This window comes from Mchenga conophoros, linkage group LG1 (genome assembly GCF_057382185.1).
Source record: "Mchenga conophoros isolate Kocher_MC1m ecotype Shallow Benthic linkage group LG1, M_conophoros_male_GT1.1, whole genome shotgun sequence".
Classification (NCBI taxonomy): domain Eukaryota; kingdom Metazoa; phylum Chordata; class Actinopteri; order Cichliformes; family Cichlidae; genus Mchenga; species Mchenga conophoros.
Window position 1 is genome coordinate 35,046,636 of NC_140526.1, and position 22,489 is coordinate 35,069,124.

A 22,489-nucleotide genomic window follows, 5' to 3' on the forward strand; every position below is an offset into this window, starting at 1 on the left:
CAATCCTTTGTTCATTTCCTGCATAGTTGATGTTAGCTGACTGACTGTTTGGAGCACTTCCAAGGCTGATATATGTAAACTCTTCATGCTGAGTAACTTTACCAAGGAAATAAATAAAATAAAATCAGGTAAATTCAGCAGCACAATTTGGTTTTAATAATAAAAAAAAAATCTAAAGTACTGACTCCTAAATGTAATTTTAGCAATAATTCTCTTCACATACGCTGCCTGACTGGCATTTTCTTCATGGTAATGGCGCTAATGAGTGTTGCCTACGTAGGACTGCCAGGAAGAGACACAGAGATAAGTGGAATGGAAATGAAATTCACAGACTTGCAGAAATGCCAGGCAAACTAACAGTTGGCAATTTAGACGGTCTATTATAGCAAATACCAGTAGTAGAGATGTGGTTGTGTGGCATATGGCTCCAATGCTGGGTGGGTAACAGGTTGAATTTATCTAAACTTAGAGGTGTACAATTGAAATTATTACCAGAATGGGAGGTCTTACCTCCCCAGCCAGAACATGGAGTTTACAGTGGCTCAAATAATTATTTGATTCCACGCTGAATTTGTAAGTTTGCTCATTTACAAAGTAATAAACAAGTAATAATCATCGTGTTTGTTTCATTTTAATGCAGAAAGACTATCAGCCAAAAACAAAACAAAAACCATATAAGCTGACTGACGCCATGGAGTGAAAAAGTATCAACCACCCAGAATTCAGATTCCCACATATTGTGTGCCTGCCACAAATTACAATCAATTAATTATAGATCTCAACTCATTTTGTGTATAAAGCCCACGTTCATAGAACCATTTCATTTCATTCCAGCCTCTCCACCACCATGGACAAGACCAAAAATGTCAAAGGACAGCAGGGACAAGATAGAGTTGCACACACCAAAAACACCAGCAAGAAGCTTAGTGAGAAGGTGACAACTGTTGGTATGATTGAAGAAATATAAATCTGATCATAAATCGCACTCATACAAGATCTTGACTCATGGGGTGAGGATGATCATAACAAAGGTGGTGGAACGACCACAGAACGGCGTAATGGATTGGAATCTTGCAGCGCCTGCACGATCCCCCTACTCAAGAGGGCACATTTAAAAGCCCCTCTTAAGTTTGAATCAACCAAAGAACAACAAACACACAGTCGAGCACGGAGGTGAAAACATTATGCTTTGGGGTTGTTTTTCTGGTAAGGGTACAGGATGACTTCACTGCATTGAGGGGCCAATGGATCTTCAATGGATCTTCATCCCTCAGCCAGAACACTGAAGAGCACAAACATACCACCAAAGTTACAAAGGAGTGGCTAAAAAAAGAACATTAAGATCATGAGTCGGGCTAACCATTCTTTAGACCTCAAACCTACTGAAAAACTGTTGAAGGAGCTAAAGCTTTAAGTTGCCAAGCAGCCGCCAGTAAACCTAAAGGATTTACAGAGTTTCTGTGAAGATGAGTGGGCCAGAATCCCTCCTGAAATCTGGTGACCAACTACAAGTTTGAGTAACTACTCAGCTATGCTTCGCTTCGAACATATTTATTTCACTCAATGACATGCAAATCAATTTTTAACTTTTCAAGTGATCAAAAAAACATTTCCCCTACTGTACATTACCACCGACTGTGTTACAAAGTGGTGCATGACAAGCTCATTGCTTTATATGTGGATGACTTAAAACTGATGTTATAAATGTGCAAATGTCCACGTTCGGACATTTACCTTTGTTAGCTGAGCATGTTGTTCATCAAATTAGCATTGACTGTTCAGTGTTTAACATTAACACTGGAGTTCCAACATATTAACACAGGTGCAGTTGGCTAGATAACAGGCAACATGTTAAAGCTAATTCAAATTGTACTGCTCTGTAACAATCATATTGCCTTCATATATACTGACACTATATGAGGGTCTGGATCAAAGGACTGAACACTGCAGATCCACAACATGTGCCTACACACGATTTGAATAAAAGTGCCCACATGCATTCACACCCGCTCTAAGAGACCGAACAGCAGAGCCAGAGCAGCCATGTCTCCTCCTGCTCATCTGTGGCCTATGTTAATATGATTAGACTGGATTATGGTAATGTGCTGGGGGATCTGGTGGGTGTGGGGCGATGCCTTGCTGCTCTCGTTTCGGGGAATAGTTAATTGGTTGGGCTGCTTTGATGTTGTGGTGATGAGAGAATGGGGTTGGTGGGAAAGGCTGGCAAAGGCGCTCTACAACTCGAGCCCATTTTATTTTTGGCCTATGAGGGATCTGTGCTGGCAAGTGGTAAAAAGGAATGAAACCTGATGAAACCAATGTGCAGATCTGCAGCTGAAACACTGTGAATATTCAGATGAGTGTGGGAGAAACGCGAGCCATATTTGAATTCTCTGTCACTTTACTGTGGCATCTAGAGTCAACTGTTGATCTCTGTTTTTACCAAGCATCGTTTGTGATACAACTAAAAAAACTATTTTTATTTTTATTTTTAAATGTATGTAGTCTTTTAAAATCTGGCACCTGAAATGTCAGCATATTGATTGAGTGCTGTGGATATTCAAAGCATATAACCGTCAGTAACAGATCTTACCTTTCACTAATAAACCGTAAGACTAATCCAATATTTTACCTGTAGTCATGAAGTCATTTTCATATAGCAAGCTGATGAGTTCAGGGTGCAAACAAATTGATAATTTCGCTTTAGCAGTTTTTTTTAATCTAAACAGTCACAGCAGGAATAAAAATCCGCTTCACTTTATTTACAACTGTGGGGTCAAGACTTCTAAGTGTTTTGTTCTGGCCTCACCACAGAGAGGGCTGGCAGGTGTGCTGCCTGTTGAGGCAAAACACCTGCTGTGAGGTTAGGCTGTACAGATAAGCATACATTTACTTTGTAAATAAGTATTCAAATAAGTATTAGAAAGTAGGCCAAGCCTGCTCGCAGCTGTGTTGACTGGCTGATACAAACCAAGATCGTTTTTCATACAACTTCAGCTTCCTTTTTTTAAAAAAAAAGCAAAACTCTTGGTTGGTTTTGCATAAAGTGGATTGTTGCCACAGTAAAAGTGGATATACATATGGCACATAACATCAGGGAATACATGGAACGCCATAACTAAGTGCCATAATATACAGAAGCATCTGTGCTGAGTATGGCCTGGAAGTCCCCAGGTCAAAATGGGAGACACCAATGGGGTGGAGAATGGTCGAGCCTGTTGGACTTCCAGATACAGACGGACAAACTGGTGGTGGCTAACCATTTTTGGAATAAAAACAAAGATGGAGTTTCATAAGTAAAAATCTTGCAATTTTATTTGCATATAAAGGCAGCTAAATATATCACAATGAACTGAAAGAGAGAACTAACATTTCCATGAAGAGGGATACAATCAGAGAAAGAGCGAGAGAGGAACAGAGCACGAAAAGAGCATTTACAGCGGCAAAGTTGAGACAACTATTGGCAACTTTTTTTTTTGTGCTAGCAAGATTGCATTTACACACAGTGCAAAATTAGAAAAAAAGCAATAAAACACAAATACTATCAAATTTACACTTTAAAGGACAACTTAACCATGTTTAGGCAGGTGTGTTGTTGGGAACAATCAGCACCTGTTGGATTGTGACAAATTTTTCCTCTCTCATCCAAAATAAACATCTACCCTACTGGGAGAATTGATACAAAAATCATTAAAGAAACGTCTCAAGAGATTTTTAACGAGAGAATTAAAGAAACATGGCAAACATACAGGTGCATACAGAAAAAAATGCACTTTTTTTGTCAAACAACTTTTAGTACAGATGTTTTACAACATGAATATATAATATATATATTTTTATACATTACATTTTCCAGATCAGAAATCCATAACGGGGCAATACAAAGGGAATTTTTCCGGCTGTAACTGGATAGTCTTCTGTCCCTGCGTTGGTTAGGTGTTGTTTTGCGGGGATGATGGGTAATAAATAAGGACTTTTTTCTCTGAGCTTGCAGAGAAGGGGGGCTCTAGCTGAGAACATTAAAGCTAGTTTAAGGCAGCGTCCCTGTCAGCCAATAAGAAAAAAAGAGGAACTGACAAGAGGTTCGAAACAAACAAGAAGAACCCAAATATGAAATATCGTGATGACACATCCATGGTATGCATTATCTGGCTAACACAAACCAAACGTTAAAAAAAAAAAAAAATTATACAAATTCACATAGCATCATTTATCTTACAGATCTGACCATTATTTATCAAGAGCAAGATTGTTTAATCACAAAAATCCCCCTAAAAAGGAGAATACCAGTATCAGCCAGGCTCATAGCTCAGCAGTCCCTCCAAATCTGCACACATTTAGACTTTAAAACATTTTTATATTTTTAATTCAAACATTCCAAATTTCTGTTGTAACAAACCATGTGGTGGTATGGAAGCCTTGAAAGAGAATATACCGTACATTTAATTTAGTTAAAAAAGAAGAAGATAAAATTCAATTTGAGATCACAGATTTCTTCCCTGTGGCCAAGTAGTGTTTTAAGAGCGTGCAAGTTGAAAGCATTGTTCTCATCTGCCGTTCTGCACTAAGGCAACATCTTTTTGAGGGATTAATTCTTCCTGTGGCTGACAGGAAGCGGAGTGTGAAATGAAGCTGCGCCGACATAATAAACACTCGACCCTACACAGTCAAAATCAGGACAAAAGAAAGTTTCTTCAGGGATTATCTTTGCTTTGTCAAAGCCGTTTCTCATATCGAACAAAGCTGGAAAGCATTCTGGAGGAAAACGGGCCCTGATATCTCCAACTGTTCTGACTGTGTGCAGATGAACAACAACAAGAATAAAAAAAACAGACCGGGACTGCTGGCACAAGCTCAAAAACAAAACAAAACAGAAAACCTAAATAAAAAGCAATGGTATTCTCCTTTAACACTCCCACACACGCTCCCACCCCCACCCTGTCTTTAAATCCTCTCCGTCTCACAACAGGTTGGAGAAGATTCAAAGTTGCCAAAGAACCACTTATAACTTTATTTTTAATTTTTTTTAAACTTGACATATTTTTTGAAAAGAAATTGTTTTTCCAGCCCTTGACCCTCCCCGCCCCCCCATCCTCTGATCTCAGGAGCTGGAAGGGTTGGGCAGGTCGAACACGATAGGGGGGTTGGTGGGCTGGAAGCTGACGGTGCAGGTTGAAGCGTTGATGAATGTCGTGTAGCCGTCTGTCATGATCCCGTACCCTGGGGAGGCGGGAAGGGGAAAATGAGTGCCAGAAATAGGTAACATTCGATCATGTAACAGAGTTTGTAATACACTGTTTTTACCAAATCAGTCCTTTGATCACTCAATATACCAATTTCACACACTCAGTTTAGCAATTTGTATGCTTGAATTTACTTTGAGTGTTTCCATGAATTCACAAGGTTCATTTTTCAGCTTTATTCTACTTCTCATCTTGCCACTAATTGCTGTGAACTGTTTGATTTGGGTACAGTTAATATGCAGCAGTTAAACACTTTAGACCACACACATACACACGTGGTCAGAATACGCTGCAGGTTCTTTGCATGTTGCATCAAACAGCAAGACGTTAGCAGCAGATCCTTTAAGTCCTATAAGCTGCGAGTGAGACCGGCAGTGGATCAGGCTTGTTCAAGCACATCCCTCCAGCTATGCCTGCTTTTTTGCTGTGTTACTTCCTTGGACCACAGGCAGCTCGTGCTCACTAATGCTGTGGGGGAGCACCACACAAGCATCAGTGTTTGGGAGATGAAGTTCTGTGACCCACTGCTCCTGCAACCAAAACCTAGACTGCAGTAAGTGATTGTTTAATATGTCACAGCACTTGGCCCGTGGGGTTGGTATGAGTCAATCAACGTTACTTATTGTGTTCTCAGTTAACTGATCATTCGCATTGCCAAGGAAGTTATGTGATTAGTTCTGTTTGGTTTTTGGTCAAGTGGAAATCACAGTAGCTCATTTGTGCTTGTTTGTGTATTTGTCTTCACACAATGAAGGACTTTGGCTATTCAACCAACACAGCTGCATGTGTGCGCAGTTCTCCACAAAACAACAGCACAACAGCCAACTGGCTGCAGGTCTTCACCCTGAAAAGCTTCACCTTGTAGACTAAGGTCTGCAAAAAGCGCTAATGTGTTTGTATTGTGTGTTCCCTGGCACCAAAATAGACCAACAGAAAAAAATAGTGGTTATTAAATAAGTAAATGATTACTGTCCAAATTATTATTTTTTTTCCTGAAATTCATGGGCCCTGAATCTGTGCATCCCTAGAAAGGTAAGAAACATTAGATTCATCTTCCTTTGTCTTGACACATTTTAAAATCAACAGAGCACAATTTGTTGATTGTGAGCATGTGCACGTGTGTAAAAGATCCTTTTTCTACACTTGCACTTGCCAAAGGCCACCTCCCCATCATGCAATCAGAACGTATTCTCCTCTGAGGTCCCCAGAGTCAAGGACAGTTAACAGTTTGGGTTTTATTCCCAGTACCTTCGTGTATGCCTCCAAAGGCATGAAGCTTGGGTCGCACCCTTTTCTGGACCGTGTTGAGCAGCTCTACACAGCCAACCCGCTGTAGCTCCTTAGGAACCCAGTCTCGGAAACCTGCAGAAAGATTTCACAGCTGTCAAAACAGTCCTGGTGTTACTGTCTTTGCTTCCATTTGATCAAAACAACTGTTACCTGTAACACATCACCTTAAAATAAGCAGCAGAAAGATGTAAGTTAGCATTAATGACGTGAAACCCCAACAAGAACAGCTGAAAAACAAAATGTCTCAAGCGTGAATGTAAATGTGGAAACAAACAAAAAACACAATCACCACCAACATACATGTGCGCACACACATATCACTCAGTACTATTAACTGGACGACTCCATATGGCCAACACTAAGCTCTACAGTAAAAATATCTGTGAATATACGTATATCTCCATCTATCATGTTCTGAACATACAATGGGTTTTTATGTTGAGCAGATTCATGCTGACATTAGCAGCCATTTATCACGAGTGCTGAGATAGTCTCCATGCACAAGGTCAAATAAACTTTCCCTTATAGTTTGAATTACTTGAGTCAGCAGTTCAGAGCATTATGACTACTACAGGTCAAATCGGGAGTGGACCTTTTTCCCCCCAAAACTTTTTCAGCAGATATTAAAATTTCGGTGAATCACTACCAATTCACGCACAGCTTTTATTAACTCAAACTACCAGTTGAGGCTCACTTTTGGCACTGTTTGACCACAATAGAGAAGTCTTATTTCAGAAGAATTATGTAATAGCAGAAATAAAACAACTGTTCATTTACTGGGTTCATATCTGAATTTCATAGCTTTAAAATGTGTCTGATGAATCCATATTTTTTCTCCACACTTGTGCAACACCCCTCTTTTCCCATCTCATTGTTTTGGATCTTCCATCTTTGGAGAATCATCCTAAATTTTCATCTTAAGCTGCCCCCTTCCTCCAGTGCTGCTTTCCTATCCTACGGTCTCTCTCCAGTTGTTCGCAGCATCTGTCACACTGCTGTGAAATCGAGTTTCCATGCAATCAAACAGCCACAGTGGCTGCCGCAACAACAGCAGCAGCAGTAACCCTCCGTAGGCGAGAGGAAAGGAAATCACTCAATAAAGCCAGATGGAAAGCACAAGGAGAAAAACACAAAAAACAACACAAACACATAGCAAAAAACAACAAAAAACAAAAACAGGACCCAAACAACCAGAAGGAAAACTAATATATATATATTCACTTTGTTTTTCATGAAGTCAAACACAAACATTGAATTATGAAGCATGTCGGAGTGTTCACTTTAGTTACTGTTGGATTTAGATGGAAACAACATTGATTATAATGTAAGACATGCGGAGATCTGCTCAAAGACGACCTACTGTCAAGCCACCAGTGACTTCACATGCATTTTGAAGAAAGAGCCCCGACTTCATTAGAAACTGCAATGCAGGGGCTGTGATTGGTTAATTGGACTCACCGAGTGGAGGTCCGTGGGTCATCAGGATGTCGATGCCCTCGGGGATGAGGTTCCATTTATCCAGCAGAGACTGTCCTCGAGGCAGGTTGAACCCCCATCCGTTAAACCACGGAGTCCTGCAGAGGCAGAGGGGAAGAGATCATATTAACATCACTCGGGAGAGCAACTGCACCATGATTACGCAAAGCAAAGATGATATCAGAAGGCAATAAATACCACAAAATGTATGCACCTCTGTGCAACATTACCAAGTCAGTGTAGCAGATAAATGGCTGTTTAATAAAAGCACATCTCATCTTGTGTCCCGGTTTATTCCACTGACTAATATATTATGTAAATGCTACATTTTAACCAGTTAAAAACCAAACCAAAGATTAGAAAAAGGTAACATAGTAGTAATAACAACTGGCAAAAAGGCTCATACAACGATAATGCAAACTTAAGTCTAAAATGTTTCCAAACTACAGAACAGGATAGGGTTTTTCTTATAAGACGACTCCAGGAAGTTGTGCAACACATAACTACAGTTCAATTTGTCCCATTAAGGCCTCAATCACATAGGCCTATAGACTGGTCGGCACCCCTAGCAATGACTGGTCGCTAGGCAAAAACTGAAGAGTCCAAAGAGTGAGACCATTTGCCTTCAAAGTAAAAGTTTCCCCTTTTGAAATGTGGTGGTTTCAGCAGTGAGACACCAGTTTTGCTGTTTACTAGGGGTGCAACGATACACAAAATTCACGGTTCGGTTCGATACTTTGGTGTCACGGTTCGATATTTTTTCGATACAAAAAAAAATGTTCATGCCTTTTTAATTTGTCATTTATTAAATTTTCACGGCACATTCTGCACCACATCTCAGTGCGTTCATCATTTGTTTGAAGCCAGCTCACCTCCTGCAACTACTTTTCCGAGAATACGTGCTTCTTTTGTGGTTCGGACTCCTGACATTTCTTTGGAGGTGGAGGAACATCACAGTAATTGCTTAAAGGAGCTTCTTCGACATCTTTAAGAGTTCTAAACAAATGTCTGACCTCCTCCTGAAAATCTTATGTACGCAAACACGCGTTGCAACTTCTTATCTTGTGCGCGTTTTTTATTTTGACAGCGAATGCGCACCTGCAGACCACTTATGTGCAGCCCTGGTTATTTAGCTCGTCATATTGCAGCCACAGAAATTCTTTTGTCCATGAAACCATAAAGCTGCACTTTCTTTTTGCCTTATAGTCTGATTTGTCATTACGTTTTGTGGTAAGCTTTTCTTTGGCTGTCACTTCTTCACCCTGACCTGTCTTATTTGGCTCAGCAAAACTAAAATATATATCCTGCTGCTTTTACACACGCACTCACATAAGCTCAGCGATTCTCTGCGCGATCAACCTCTCACATGTTTAAGCTTGCTGCAGGAGATTTCACTTGTCATGTTTGCATAGTAAGCTATCGATTGATAAGACGATGTCAGAGGAATTGGTGTGCAAATTATCATCACTCACCAATCAGTGCTGTCGCTCTCTATACACAGTTTGCGCGATTGCAAAGTGAAAGCAAAAAACAAGCGCAAATTCAAACGCGATTTCAATATGTCACATATTGACAGTGGCTCACCGATGCCAATGACATAATTATCCAGCTACATTTCCGAAAGAATGCAAAAGCATTGACATATATTTTTCCTTCCTACAATAGGCCGACGGGCAGGGCAGAGATAGATTTCAAATTCAAATTCAAATTCAAATTTTTATTTGTCACGTACACAGTCATACACAGTACGATATGCAGTGAAATGCTTAGACAACTGCTCGTGACCTAAAGAAAAAAAAAGGAAAGGGCTATGAATAAGATAGGAAATAAATATGAAAAATTAAAAAGTGTAAATTTAACTAGGAATGAATAAAATATAAGAATATAAAATATAAAATATAAAGAATGAAATAACTGTACAACACAAATTAGAATGAAGGGTAAATTTAACTGGGAAAGAATAAGATAAAATATATAAATTAAAGTTAAAAATAAAATTACTGTACAACAAAATACACAATACACAGTATAGAACTATATAAGAATGTATGAAGAAATATAAATAAATAAATATATATATACACACACACACAATTTTTGGATTTTGGTAGCCCGACTGGAAAAATCGCTAGCCCCGGGACGTCGGGCTAGCGATTTTGCGAACCCTGTATCTGATTGAGGAATCACTCATCTTTGGAAAAGAGAGTTTATTACAGAGAAATGGCTCTTTCCAAAATACTTCTTCTGGGCTATATTCTCAGCAGCATATTAAACATATCAGGTCCCCATAAGGAGAATCATGTGCTAACGGCTGTCTAAATGACTCGGTAAAGTTTGTAGCATGCGTGCTTGTTGTTTTTGTCTGCTTCCACTTGTCTTTGCACTAGGATGATGTCGGCGTAAATGTGCAGTCATATTCGTTGTGTTCCCACTAGTGCTGTCAGCATAAATCTCGTTGAAATGACTTTAACGCCACAACACGGCAAATCTCCGTTAACGAGTTACCGCGGACCACCCCGTGCATGGGGCTGGACGGCCAACACGTTAATGAGCTAACTGCGCTAACACACTAGCTCCCACGCATGTAATTGAGCATTGCGTGGCACATCCAACATACTGTTTTACTTTAGTCCATGACTCGCTTACCTTCAGGGTCATACGTCACATGAAAACCAAAATAGTTCCAAACGCCAGATCTGAATGAGGGTGGGGGAGGTTCAATTTGCCATGTTGCAAGGAGAGCTTAACTTCTGTCTCGCTAGCTTGCCCTGCGCTCAGTGAATCTGCGTTCGACTACTCCGCCTAGGCTGCACTGTCGAGCGCAGATCCACTGAGCGCTCAACACAGACAGCATCGTTAGAAGGAAAGCTGATAAAATAAATTAAAAATTTTGTATTGTTCGATACATATGCGTACCGAACTGAAAGCACTGTATCGAACGGTTCAATATCGATATTGTTGCACCCCTACTGTTTACCCGTGAACATGGGAGTGATTAGTTTGGAGGACTGGAGAAGCTTTAAATTCAAAGGGTCACAATCGTTGATTTGTTCATGTTAGAAGCCAAAATAAATGACTGACTGTGCAGGCCTGGTAGGAGGAAGAAAAAAAAAAGTGAATTTCTAAACAGCAGGGATCCACATCACATGTCAACCCCCACTCCCTCTGCTTCCTTTCTACAGATTGATTGACAGCAGCCGGGCCACCTCCAGCAGCCTGGATGGGAGTCTGCCTCTCTGGGGTGACAGGCAGCATCTCAGCCTTCCCCAGCAGACACAAAGAGCCTCGATCTGGCTGAGTGGGAATGAGGAATAGATGGATGGATTGGATGGATGGATGGAGGGGGTAGAAACAGATGAAGAAATAAAGTGAACTGCACAGGGGTTAGATATAGAAGCAGAGCTGTGGAAACCAAAGGGAGAAACAGAAATCGAGGAGAGGCTGGTTGATAAATTGAGCCTTCATTTATCACAATAGTGGTAATAGCTGAAGAAGGCTGACAACACAGGAAAGGAAGATAGATTATCATCACATAATACCTCAGTATATAAGCTGACCTACTGCTAGAAACCCAGAAAGAAAGAAAAAATCTTTTGATTTTAATTTTAGGGTTTTAGTTCAGTGCAGCAGAGTCACTGATGAAAAGATGACACCATTCCCAGGTTACTTTGGGACAGACTGCAGAGTTTAGACCAGCTTCCTGTCACTTAGCAGTGGTGCTGGGTATGGCATTTGACCGAGGGGAAATCAGGGCTCCACAAACATCAATAGGCTTTGTTACAGTGAAAGATGGACGCTCCAGCGCAGATCAATACCTACTGTTCCAGAGGAGGGCCAAGAGGGGCTAAACAGAGCTAGCACAGACTTGAGATGTGTAAAACATAAGATCACAATCCCCCCGGATCATTCTAAAACACAACTGAGCAACAAAACTACACTGCTGAAAATAAGAGCCTTAAAAAAAAAAATCCTATTAATTCACTGTGGTGAGAGAAACAAGCATTATAATGCAGTCTAAGCTCCAGCTCAACCTGTTTGGAGTATCGAGTGTTCTTATGTGCTTGGAAAGAAAAAAAAAAAGAAAAGCCAGTGGCGGCGGCAGAAGCTTGCTCTTTGATTTGCTCACTCAATCGTTGCCTCGTTCTCTCGCTCAGTGGAGAGCTGAGAAATGAGGTTAAAAATGAAATGTGAGGAGTGCGCAGGGGAGTGAAGGCCACAGACTGAACTGATTAATTAGAACTAATCACACAAATCGGAGCTAATGGAAGTCTAATGGATTACTGGGAAGACTCGCCACTTCTCCGATGGAAACAGTGCTGCCGCTGCGGTGTGGACAAACTTAGAAAGCTGGTGAATCAGAGCAGAGCTGGCCTGGTCGGCTTGCTGCACACAGAACGCACCAGCAGAGCATTTGTCTGCCTCAGGTTTTGACTAATAGCGACAAGGCCAAACTTTGAAAAATAGCCAGACACATTGGTCCCCCCCCCCCCCTCCCCCCTCCAGTAAAATAAATCATGGTTTCTTGCAGCAGAAATAAATAAACATCTGGACCCTTGATTTTGCTCTGTGTTTCACATGTTTTCTCTCACATAAACACATTCATCTGAGAGATGAAACATAACTCCCGACATGAGCTGTGGATCCAGAGCCAAACTGAAAGGTCCTGACTGAATGCAGTACTGGCTGCTACAGATCGACACCACAATGCCCCCATTGTCGGCTGTCTGCCTATGAAATATACCTTCTATGCAAGTGCATTTGTTAACCTCTGCCAAGATTAATGACATCCCAGTCGCATAAAGGAGAGACTGTTTCCTGCGTGGCTGTGACACAGGTTTTATTATACTGTACTGTTGAGTGTATGTGTGCGTGTGTAGTGGGCAGAGTGCGCATCCAAGAAGCTTCCGAGTAGGATGTGAGCAAACAAAATGTACTGCTACCAGTCTCCTTCCTGACTGCATATATGCAGGCCAATGCATGTGTATGTGTGTACATTCTGAGCCCAGTCTTGCCTTGACACTCGCCATCTGGAGAGCGTCACCGTGGCAACAAAGGAGAAGCGTCTGGAGGCAAGCGCAGTGGGAAGTAAAACACAGCCACAGAAATAGAAGCAGAAGTAAGAGAAAAGGAGAAGGAAGTGAGGAAGGATGTGCAAACACCGCAAAGATGGGAGAGAAAGTGGAGGAGTAGTTGTGCAGATAACGTGGAGAGTGAATGAAAAAGTTCACCTGTCAGATGTTGTCAGGTTGCTTTTGTGCAAACTTGGGAAAAGCGAGTGTTTAAGTTCAGCGGGAGGATAATCAAACGTCACGAAATCATCAGGAAAGGTGAACCGTCTTTAACTCGAACACCACTGGTTTCAAACACCAACACGCAAAACAAAAAGAAAAAAGAAACGCTGCATTAAATGCACAAGAAATGGGTAACCATAGTAACAGGAACATTAACCGACCCCCCCCCAACCCCCAAGGGAATCAAACAGTGCCAATGGGTTAAAAATCTGCAGCCTTAGCTGGCAGTAAGAGGTAAACCAGACAGAAGCCATTTAGCCCTCGTGTGCAGAACGCCAATATTCAATTAGGCCGGTGGACATCATTAGGACGGCAGCACGGAGCCTCTATGGGCGTGACACCACTCTTAACCCCCTGTACTCCCCCGAGCTGTTCTTTCTGGGTCCTGTGATAAGCTACAGGACCCCCCCCCCCCCACACACACACAAAAACACAATGCTTGATTCTTCTCATTACATCTTTTATTCTGACTCCTCCCTTCCTAAATGGATCATTTTAAGCATTTTCCTTCTCACCACATCTCATCGGATCAGCTGTTTTTAATGGTAAATGGTAAATGGTCTGTATTTGTATAGCGCTTTACACTATACACAATCATCCACCCATTCACACACTGGTGATGGCAAGCTACAGTGCAGCCACAGCCGCCCTGGGGTGCACTGACAGAGGTAATGGTAAAGGTCCACATTATTCAGTAACATCATGATGAGCCAACACGTGTTGTTGGTGTTTATGTTAATAGTTTGAAATAAACTGTGATTTTGTGACAGTACAGCTGATATCAGACTTTCAGTGATTATCACCATTACAAAAAAGTATTAATTAACAGATAAGTAATCAGGTTAGTGCGGTAAGCTTATTTGTTAGCGTCCTGTAAACAAGAAACATCATGCGCTCAGGGGAGGAGATTAGAGAAACACGACACTAGGGCTGGGCTATATCATCCTGTTCACGGTAATACCGGTGTAATTTTGGGCAACGATAGGAAAATGAAATATCGCGATAGAATATGGGTAAAACGCGCATGCGCAGTGCCTATGTTTACATACGCACATGGCGGCGACGCAGAATGAGAAGAGCGAAAGCGGATTGTTAAATGAAACGGATGAACCAGAATTGGTTTGTAAAAATGCTGCAACTTCGGTGGTGTGGAACTGGTTTGGCATTTGTCCGTCAGATACACAACAAAGCACTATTTTTGGTAGAGCATGCTAGCGGGCCGTCTTTATTACCGTGTTGTTTGGAAAATACGGCACACTTAAAATCAATCCTTTGATTTTTCTGAAAGTCAACAGTGCCCCTTATAATCCCGTGTGCCTTATGTATGAATTCTGGTTGTGTTTACTGACCTCGAAACGATTTTATGTCGTACACGGCGCTCGAAAATCTGTCAAATGTTTATGTTTGACTTTGCTAAGCTACGAAGCCGAAGTAGGCAGGAGCCTCGCGGAGTGATACGTACTGTGCTTCAACATAATATTATGGTATTGTGTGTGTATAACCTCTTTTTTTGGTCATATCACCCTGCTCTACACGACACCCTCTTGTTGATTTCTGTGCCGTGTTTACACATAACCTGGTTTCTAATCTGCTTCCATGACAAAAAATGTACAGACAGCAAGAAGAAGGGAAAAAAAAAAAGACTATTGAAGGAGAGAACAAGTCACAGTAAGGGGAGCCAAAAGAAGTCTCAATCGTTCGGTTTTCATATCAGACAAAAACTGTACCTAAAGAACCAATCACTGCTAGTCCATATTTGAATGTGCACCTTCTGTTTTAACCAAAGACATCTACTCAGGTTTTTGATCTTACAACACTTATCTTATAGCAGCATGTTGACTAACTGACACTGTTGCTCGACACCAGCTTCTTTTCTTACGGATGAGCTTCTTTGTTTAGTGCAGTCTAACATATTTTTTGGCCTTCATAATATAGATCACAAAGAATAATGCAGTAAGATGACTGTAAATCCACCCAGTCTAAACTAAGGTCAAACTCTTCCATTATGTTCCTAAATCTCTCACACACACACACACACACACACACACACACACACACACACACACACACCTGCATTTACCGTGTGCAAAGAGATTGTTTACCAAACACAGTACAGACTCACAGCCACTTCTTGTCATATCTCACTCGACATACATCTGAGTCGGCGCTACAGACCTAACAACAAACATGATGATGCTTGAAACATTAGGCAAACACTGACACTGTGCTACTGTATCACTACACCTTGTTTATTCTTTGAGCTCAAAGACCGAACAAAGACTGGCTCCTCACACACTGCATCAGGCCCTAAAAGGCTTTGGTGCACCTGTTTTATGTTCATACCAAGTGTTCATTTGTAATCTAAGGACAACAAATGATGATAAGCACCTATCATTTTTATATATTTCCTGTGTACAAGACAAGCCAACACACCAATGGATTTATCAACGAGAAGGGCAGCTAGCCGCCATAAACAACATTAAAAACTGGTCACTTTGAGACCGCAAAAATTCTAACCTGATTCTATGTTTCTTTACCTAATTATATGGAAATCTGGCCAGTATTTATTGCTAGGTAGACCGATCAATGGCTGCCATCTCATATACATGAGCATCCACTAACATTTGTTTTAAAAAACACACAAACACTGACATAAAGAGACTTCTGATGTCAGAAGCAAAGGACATGCTTCTTTTTAGTTGGCATTTGCATTCAGCACTCACAGAAAGTCTCACAAGCAGAAATAGACAATCATTTGTGAAAGCAGAGAAGTAGGAAACTGACCAGCATGCAATGAAGCTGCAAACAAAATCAAGTTTAAGGGGCTCAGATTAAGTTATTGCCTGTTATCACACTCTTTCTGAGCAACACTGCCAAAATCACAGGTGAAAATACTGCAAACTCTCAATGTATCGAACAGTATTGTCCCCTTTTCTAAAATCAGGTCAGTGTGTGACCGTACCCATGTTACCCAGTAACCAAGAGTGTGTTTCATTTAGAGGATTTCTGCTTCTTTTCCATACTTAATAAGGGCTTGACACTCAACTAGACCCCTAAGGAATGTTCCAGCAGGATGAAAAATTGTGCATACACGTGTGCGTGTTTTGGTCATGTTGAGAGCAGAGATAAGCTCGAAACATGTCACAGGTAAAGTATGATACTCTGGCTAAAAGCAGGAGCACAGCTGCACACTGGGATATCAGCTGGGTGCTGAACACAAAACAGGGACCAACAAGGTGCCTGTGACCAGCTCAGAGATAACAGCAGAAACAAGGAGGGAGAGTTAAGAGTGTGTGTGCAAGTCCAGCGATCCATCGTGTCTGACCTCTGAGTCAGAGCAGCCCTGGGGTCAGCAGGGGGAGGGGTCTAATTGATCAACCTGTCAGAACCAATGAGGAGGGCCATGTTAATGGGACTTTTATAAGCCCCGCGGGACGCACCGCCTGACACTGAAAGCCGTATGAGTATGTGCAAAGCAGAGTTCATTCCCTGTGTGTGTGCGTGTGTGTGTGTGTGCACAATCCCAGAGCCCAGGTAGCCTTATTAAAAGGAGCCAAGTGGAGACTGGCTGGGTTTTGACAAATGGCCTCTCAACACCAAGGCCACCTTTGCAAACTTTGGGGACAAGGTAGAAGGCGAAGTCACAAGGGTGAAGGGGCCATGTTGTTGTGTGTGTGTGTGTGTGTGAGTGTGTGTGTGAGAGAGAGAGAGTGGGAGAGTGTGTGCGTGTTTGAGCTCTGCTCCAGCACTAATAACCTGTGCCTGGTGACTGATGGAGTGTGGAATGGATTAATCTTGCTGCAGTCATGCTGCCAAACACAGAGGCGCTAAGGGTTAGCCACCAGACTTAGCTCACTTAGGAAAGGCTATAACCATGGGGACCGGCTGTTTTATACACACACACACACACACACACACACACACACACACACACACACACTGTCTCCCAGGGGTTCGTCTCCACACCGAGATGCAGCCAGCTGCAGTTTGACCTGCGGGCTGCTAATGTAAAACAAGCACTGCAGACACCTCACAGCAAACACAGCTGCTCTCGACGACCCGGCAGCTCCCAGCACGAGAAACAGAGGAAAAGAAACGGCAAAGGGCCAGTGCCCAACGATGTAACAGGAAATCAAATAAGAGTAGAGAGGGTCAGAGTGTATCCCCTGCCATTATTACATCTAAGAGACTTCCTCAATAAACACCTAACACCCCCCCGCCTCGCTCTGCAGCACAAACTCACAGCCTAACAGCAGCCGTAGGTACAATGGATTAGCACAGACATCAAAGACTCCACAGACTCCACTAACTGAACCTGAAAGTGCCCGTCTATGAAAATACATGCAATGCATCTGTGTGTCTGTGTGTGTATATGTTGTCTGTTTTGCCAAGAACTGAATGTAGAATGTGGAAAGCTGTGGCTTTTATGTAAGAACTAGTCATTAAGTTGTTAATATAATGGAACCAAGAGTGCTAAAACGATTTACATCCAACCCACAGAAAAATGGTGACTTACAACTATTCAACAAAAATAGAAAAACAAAATCAAAACACAATTTGCCTTTTTTTTGCTGGTATAAATGCCTCAGACACTTCTGACTTCTGTATTTTGATTACAATGTAAGAAGGCTTGTGCCTTAATTTTAAAAAGCCCGTATCAATGTTTTTTAGTAAACCTAAAACAACCGTGGCTGCAGTAAAAGTCTGCTTGGGTGCACAAGAATTAATTAATGTTGAGGAATTTAAATATTTGGGAGTGCTACTAGACTCTAAATTATCCTTTAAAAAACACATTAAAAAGTAGTAAAAACTGTAAATGTTAATATACAGAACTTTAGACATATCCGCACATCATTAACAGACACAGCAGCTATGATACTGGCTCATATTGAATATTGTATTACAAGTTGGTCCTATACGAGCTCTGCTGCTACTGGGCCAATTGAAGTATGCTACAAAAGAGCATTGAAAATATTAGATAAAAAACCTTTTTCATATCACCATTGTCAAATTTTAGAAAAATACAAGTTTTTGAATTTTACTAATTTCACATTATTTAAATCTGCCTGTCAAAGCTATACATGGTCTGGCGCCTCCACCAATGAGTGATTTTATTAAACAAAAGTCTAGCAGTGTTGCCGGGTCTCGACTGACTCGAGCCACTGTTAGAGGTGATTGTGAAATGGCATTCAGGCGGACCACCTTTTCACAGAATGCTCTGTCATATCAGGGTGTAAGCTTCTGGAATAGTCTTCCACTGTCAGTGAGGGAAAGTACAAGTCTACCCATCTTTAAGAGTCACTTAAAAGGGCGGCTGAGGGACACACAAACATGTAATCATGTTTAATAATCATGTTTTATATTGGACGGGAAAAAGAGTTAGTGTATTACAAAAAGGGAACAACTGTTAGTTCAATGGGTGAACACAATATCACGACGGTCAGGGCATGTACAATATTGGGGTTTGTGCAATATAATTGATGTGTTTCCGTTATTGTTATCTATACTGTCCTCTGTGTCCACTCTCCTTGTCATTGTTTGTTCTAGTATAATGTGATCACTGTTTTTGTCCTTGTCACATGACCTGTAAATAGTGTCTCTGTATGTTTTTACTAACTTGTGTTTAACACCAACCTGCCAGAGGGTCTGCAGATGGAAATTAGCCCAAGGCTATAATCTGGCATATTTACATTTGTTAAAATGTTCATTAATATGTATTGCCCCTCTTTCTAAAAATAAATAAATAAATAAAATAAATAAGTATAATCAAAAACACCAATTCTGGTTCCCAAAACACCAATTCTGCACAAACAATACACTGTAGGACAATTGTATCAATAATGCATTACACTGCATTATGGTAAATTAACCAATCTTTTTTTTGTCCCACTCTAACCATAGATCGACCTCAGTGTCAGTATTAACTGGTGTGGCACTGGGTGATAATTCTGCCCCAATATTAGGGGTGAAACAGACACATCTCTCTCTCTCTCTCTTTTTTTTTTTATCTCAAAAACGGAGAAAATGTCCACCGTAGTTTACTTGATTTTCAGACTGATAATCAAAATAAAATGAAAAATGGCAAAAACTATTTTTTTTAATTTCGCCTTAAAAATGCTTATTAACTGATTGTTAAACTGTTGTAAAATAACTTAATAATCATTTTTGCTTCAGTTTTAACATTTTCTACATTTCTTTTCAGATTTATTAATCTTACCAATTTCCTTTCAAGTCCAGTTCACAGGACCAGTTTCTACTCAGCATTACTCTTCTGAGGCATGAATGCAAACATGTTTGTTAGTTGTAGTGACTTTGTTTTCTAGACCATCATTTGCCTTCATTGGTCCCACTGAAGTTTAATGTAACAATGCAGTAAAGTTACATTTCCAACAGATCTCAACTTAAATCTGTTTTGGTGCCTGTGAAATGCTTATTACAAGGCTTTGTGTGAAGCAGCTGTAGTAGCAAGATGAGAAAAGGTATAAGAGCTGCTTGCGGACAGCTCAGGTGGGGTTGGAGTGAGCAGTTAGGTGTTATGGGAACATAGACACGACTACATGGAACACGGAGTCCAAACACTTTGAAATATGGATCCGCCAGGAAGGAAGGCTGGTCTGAGAAACTGTAGCCCAGACTAATAAAGAGAGGGAATCTGGGTCCTATTCAGAGGCTGTATGGGAGCTGGGGGCAGGGGCCAAGACCCATTCAACCTTCCCTGAGACACAGGGACAAGGGTCCATTACCCTCCTCCAGCCCCGGCCTCACCGAACTTGATCCTGGAGAACAATGTATGAAGGGGGGGAGGGGCGGCGGGAGGGAAAGGAGTAAGGGGAGAGGATAATATCTCTGGGAAATTAGTGAGTTTTCTTCTGTGACAATAACTGACAGGCAAGGTTTCATTACCCAGCTCTGCTCCAAGGACCATGGCTGCAGCGTTTTTTCTACGCATTTCAAAACGGGACAAGGTGAAAATGGAATGAATGCACGCAGTCGCACAGGTGTGTCTTTCAGACAATTACAAAGTCTTACTGCTTTTCTTCCTCGGCACAAAGACGACAGCTCCGGGTCTACAAGTTAATTGAAAAAAAAGAACTGAAAAAGCTGTTTTGAACAGTTGAACTTTCATTTCTGACATACAATACTGACAGCAGATAAGACATGAAAGGAAATTATTAAAGACAGCCATTGTGCGTTTTGGCCTCTGCCAGTTGTTGTACCAATTCAGGCCTAAAGCTGAAGGTCTGCTGCACATCAGACATGAACAGAATTTAAACAGAGTCAAAGAATAATGAAAAATAAATTGAGTTGTCTGACATGGAAAAGTTATAACTTAAGAAGAATTTGGACTTCAAATCCTTGTTTCTTTATGAAAAAGACACACGGTGTTCAAAATAAATCACTTTTCAAAACGTCAGGTCTGTATTATCTGCCCAGGTCCCTGTGCATTCTTTTACTAGGCACTTTGCAATGCTAGTTTTTATGCCCTGCATTTAAGGACACTTTTCTGAATGGCCTCTACCTTTACGGAAGCTTCACGGTCAGGGTAATGTCAGATTCTGGTGACTGACGTCAAGTGCCACTTCAAAGTGAATTTTTTCTTCTTCTTTTTGTCCCCTACTCCAACCATCTTCACTAATTTCTAAGCTCAAAAGTTAATGGTGACTGCTACTCGACCTGTACATACAACTAGGGCTGGGCGATATTATACCGTTCACGGTAATACTGATACAATGTTAGGCAACAATAAATAAATTAAATATCGCGATAGAATATGGGTAAAGCGGGCATGTGCAGTGTCTTTGTTTTCATACGCACATGGCCGAAAAAGCATGGTGGCAACGGAGAATAAGAAGGGGAAAAGCGGATTGTTGAGTGAAACGGATGAACCAGAATTGGTTTGTAAAAAATGGTGCAACTTCAGTGATGTGGAACTGGTTTGGTGTTTGTCTGTCAGATACCCACCAAAGCACATTTTTTTGTAGAACATGCAAGCGGGCCGTTGTTATTGCCATATTTGTTGGACTAAGGTGCTCGTAAAATGGCAGTAATCTGGGTCCAAAACTCCATCCACTTAGGGTCCCAAAGTTAAACGAACACTGCGGCATCACTGAGTTAAAAACTGTCTAAATTCTTTCATCTTTAATAAAACGATCAGCATTGCCACTTTACCAGGTGTAACAATTAAGTTTAATATCCAGGCATCCATGAAAACAGAATTTATTACATTTAACAGAGTTAGAAGTTAGCAAGAAGTTAGCGGAAGTTAGCTTGTTAATTTCACTAGTTACCTAAGCATGATATACCATGTTCTGTTCTGAGATTACTGAAAAAATTTAAACATACAGCTCTGCTATCACTTCCAACATAAATGAAGACAGAAAACTAAACAGCAGTGATGTTTGTAGGGTTACTGAAGTTAGGCTAGCTGGTATGTAATGATGTGCTACGTGACCGCTAGCGACACAGCTATGTTAGCATAACATAAACAGTGAAGCTGCAGGATGAACGCTAACACTTTTCCACTCAATAAAAGTTAACGCGAGAGTTCCTGATGGTTAGAGACAAATGCAATCGCATGGCAGGATGCTGTAAACGAACCAAACTTCAGTCAGGAGAACAACTGAGATAATTCATCCACAATACGAGGTTATTGTTAATATACTGCAACAACATGGGAATAGAGCAGAAGTGTGAGTTGAATAAAGTTTGATTTATCTGACTGCTTTGTTTTGCTTAATGTACCTTATAATCCCGTGCACCTTACGGTCCGAAAAATACGTATTTGACTTTTTTATTTGGCACACTGCAGTTTAATGTTGCAAAGCACCTCTTTTTAACTTTATTGGATATTATACATGGTTATGCTCAGGATATGTCAGCCCATTTCTACTGGAAATCTTTTTTGGTTAAACTGTCAGCAAGAAATTTGCATTTGCACTGTTAAATTTTTATATAGCTTTAATGCACATAAAAACAGCTGCTTGTTTAACCCTCTGGGCTTGTTCAAAATCACTACCCTTTCAGCTTGTTCGTGGCCAAAAGTGGCCACCAAAAGATTAGGTCTGTAATTTTTATTATTCTTATGGGGTTTTTTTGCCATTTTTTCTGCATAAAGCTTTTGACTAACTTCAGTTCTTTTCAAAAATATAAAATAGTTATTACTTTTTAAATTTTTAGCGCTTTAAACAC

General features: G+C 40.9%; 1 protein-coding gene across 2 annotated transcripts in view; it reads right to left on the reverse strand.

Moving 5' to 3' along the window:
- Positions 1–3,288: 3,288 nt before the first annotated feature.
- Positions 3,289–22,489, reverse strand: part of mpped2a (metallophosphoesterase domain containing 2a) — an 80,833-nt gene continuing 61,632 nt past the window's right edge. For both annotated transcript variants that reach the window (XM_085276129.1, XM_085276139.1), the window contains 3 exons: positions 7,992–8,107; positions 6,492–6,605; positions 3,289–5,220 (listed from right to left, as the gene is read on the reverse strand). In XM_085276129.1, the coding sequence (XP_085132255.1) occupies positions 5,102–5,220; positions 6,492–6,605; positions 7,992–8,107 (349 nt within the window). In that variant the 3' untranslated portion in view covers positions 3,289–5,101. The remainder of the gene's footprint in view (positions 5,221–6,491; positions 6,606–7,991; positions 8,108–22,489) is intronic.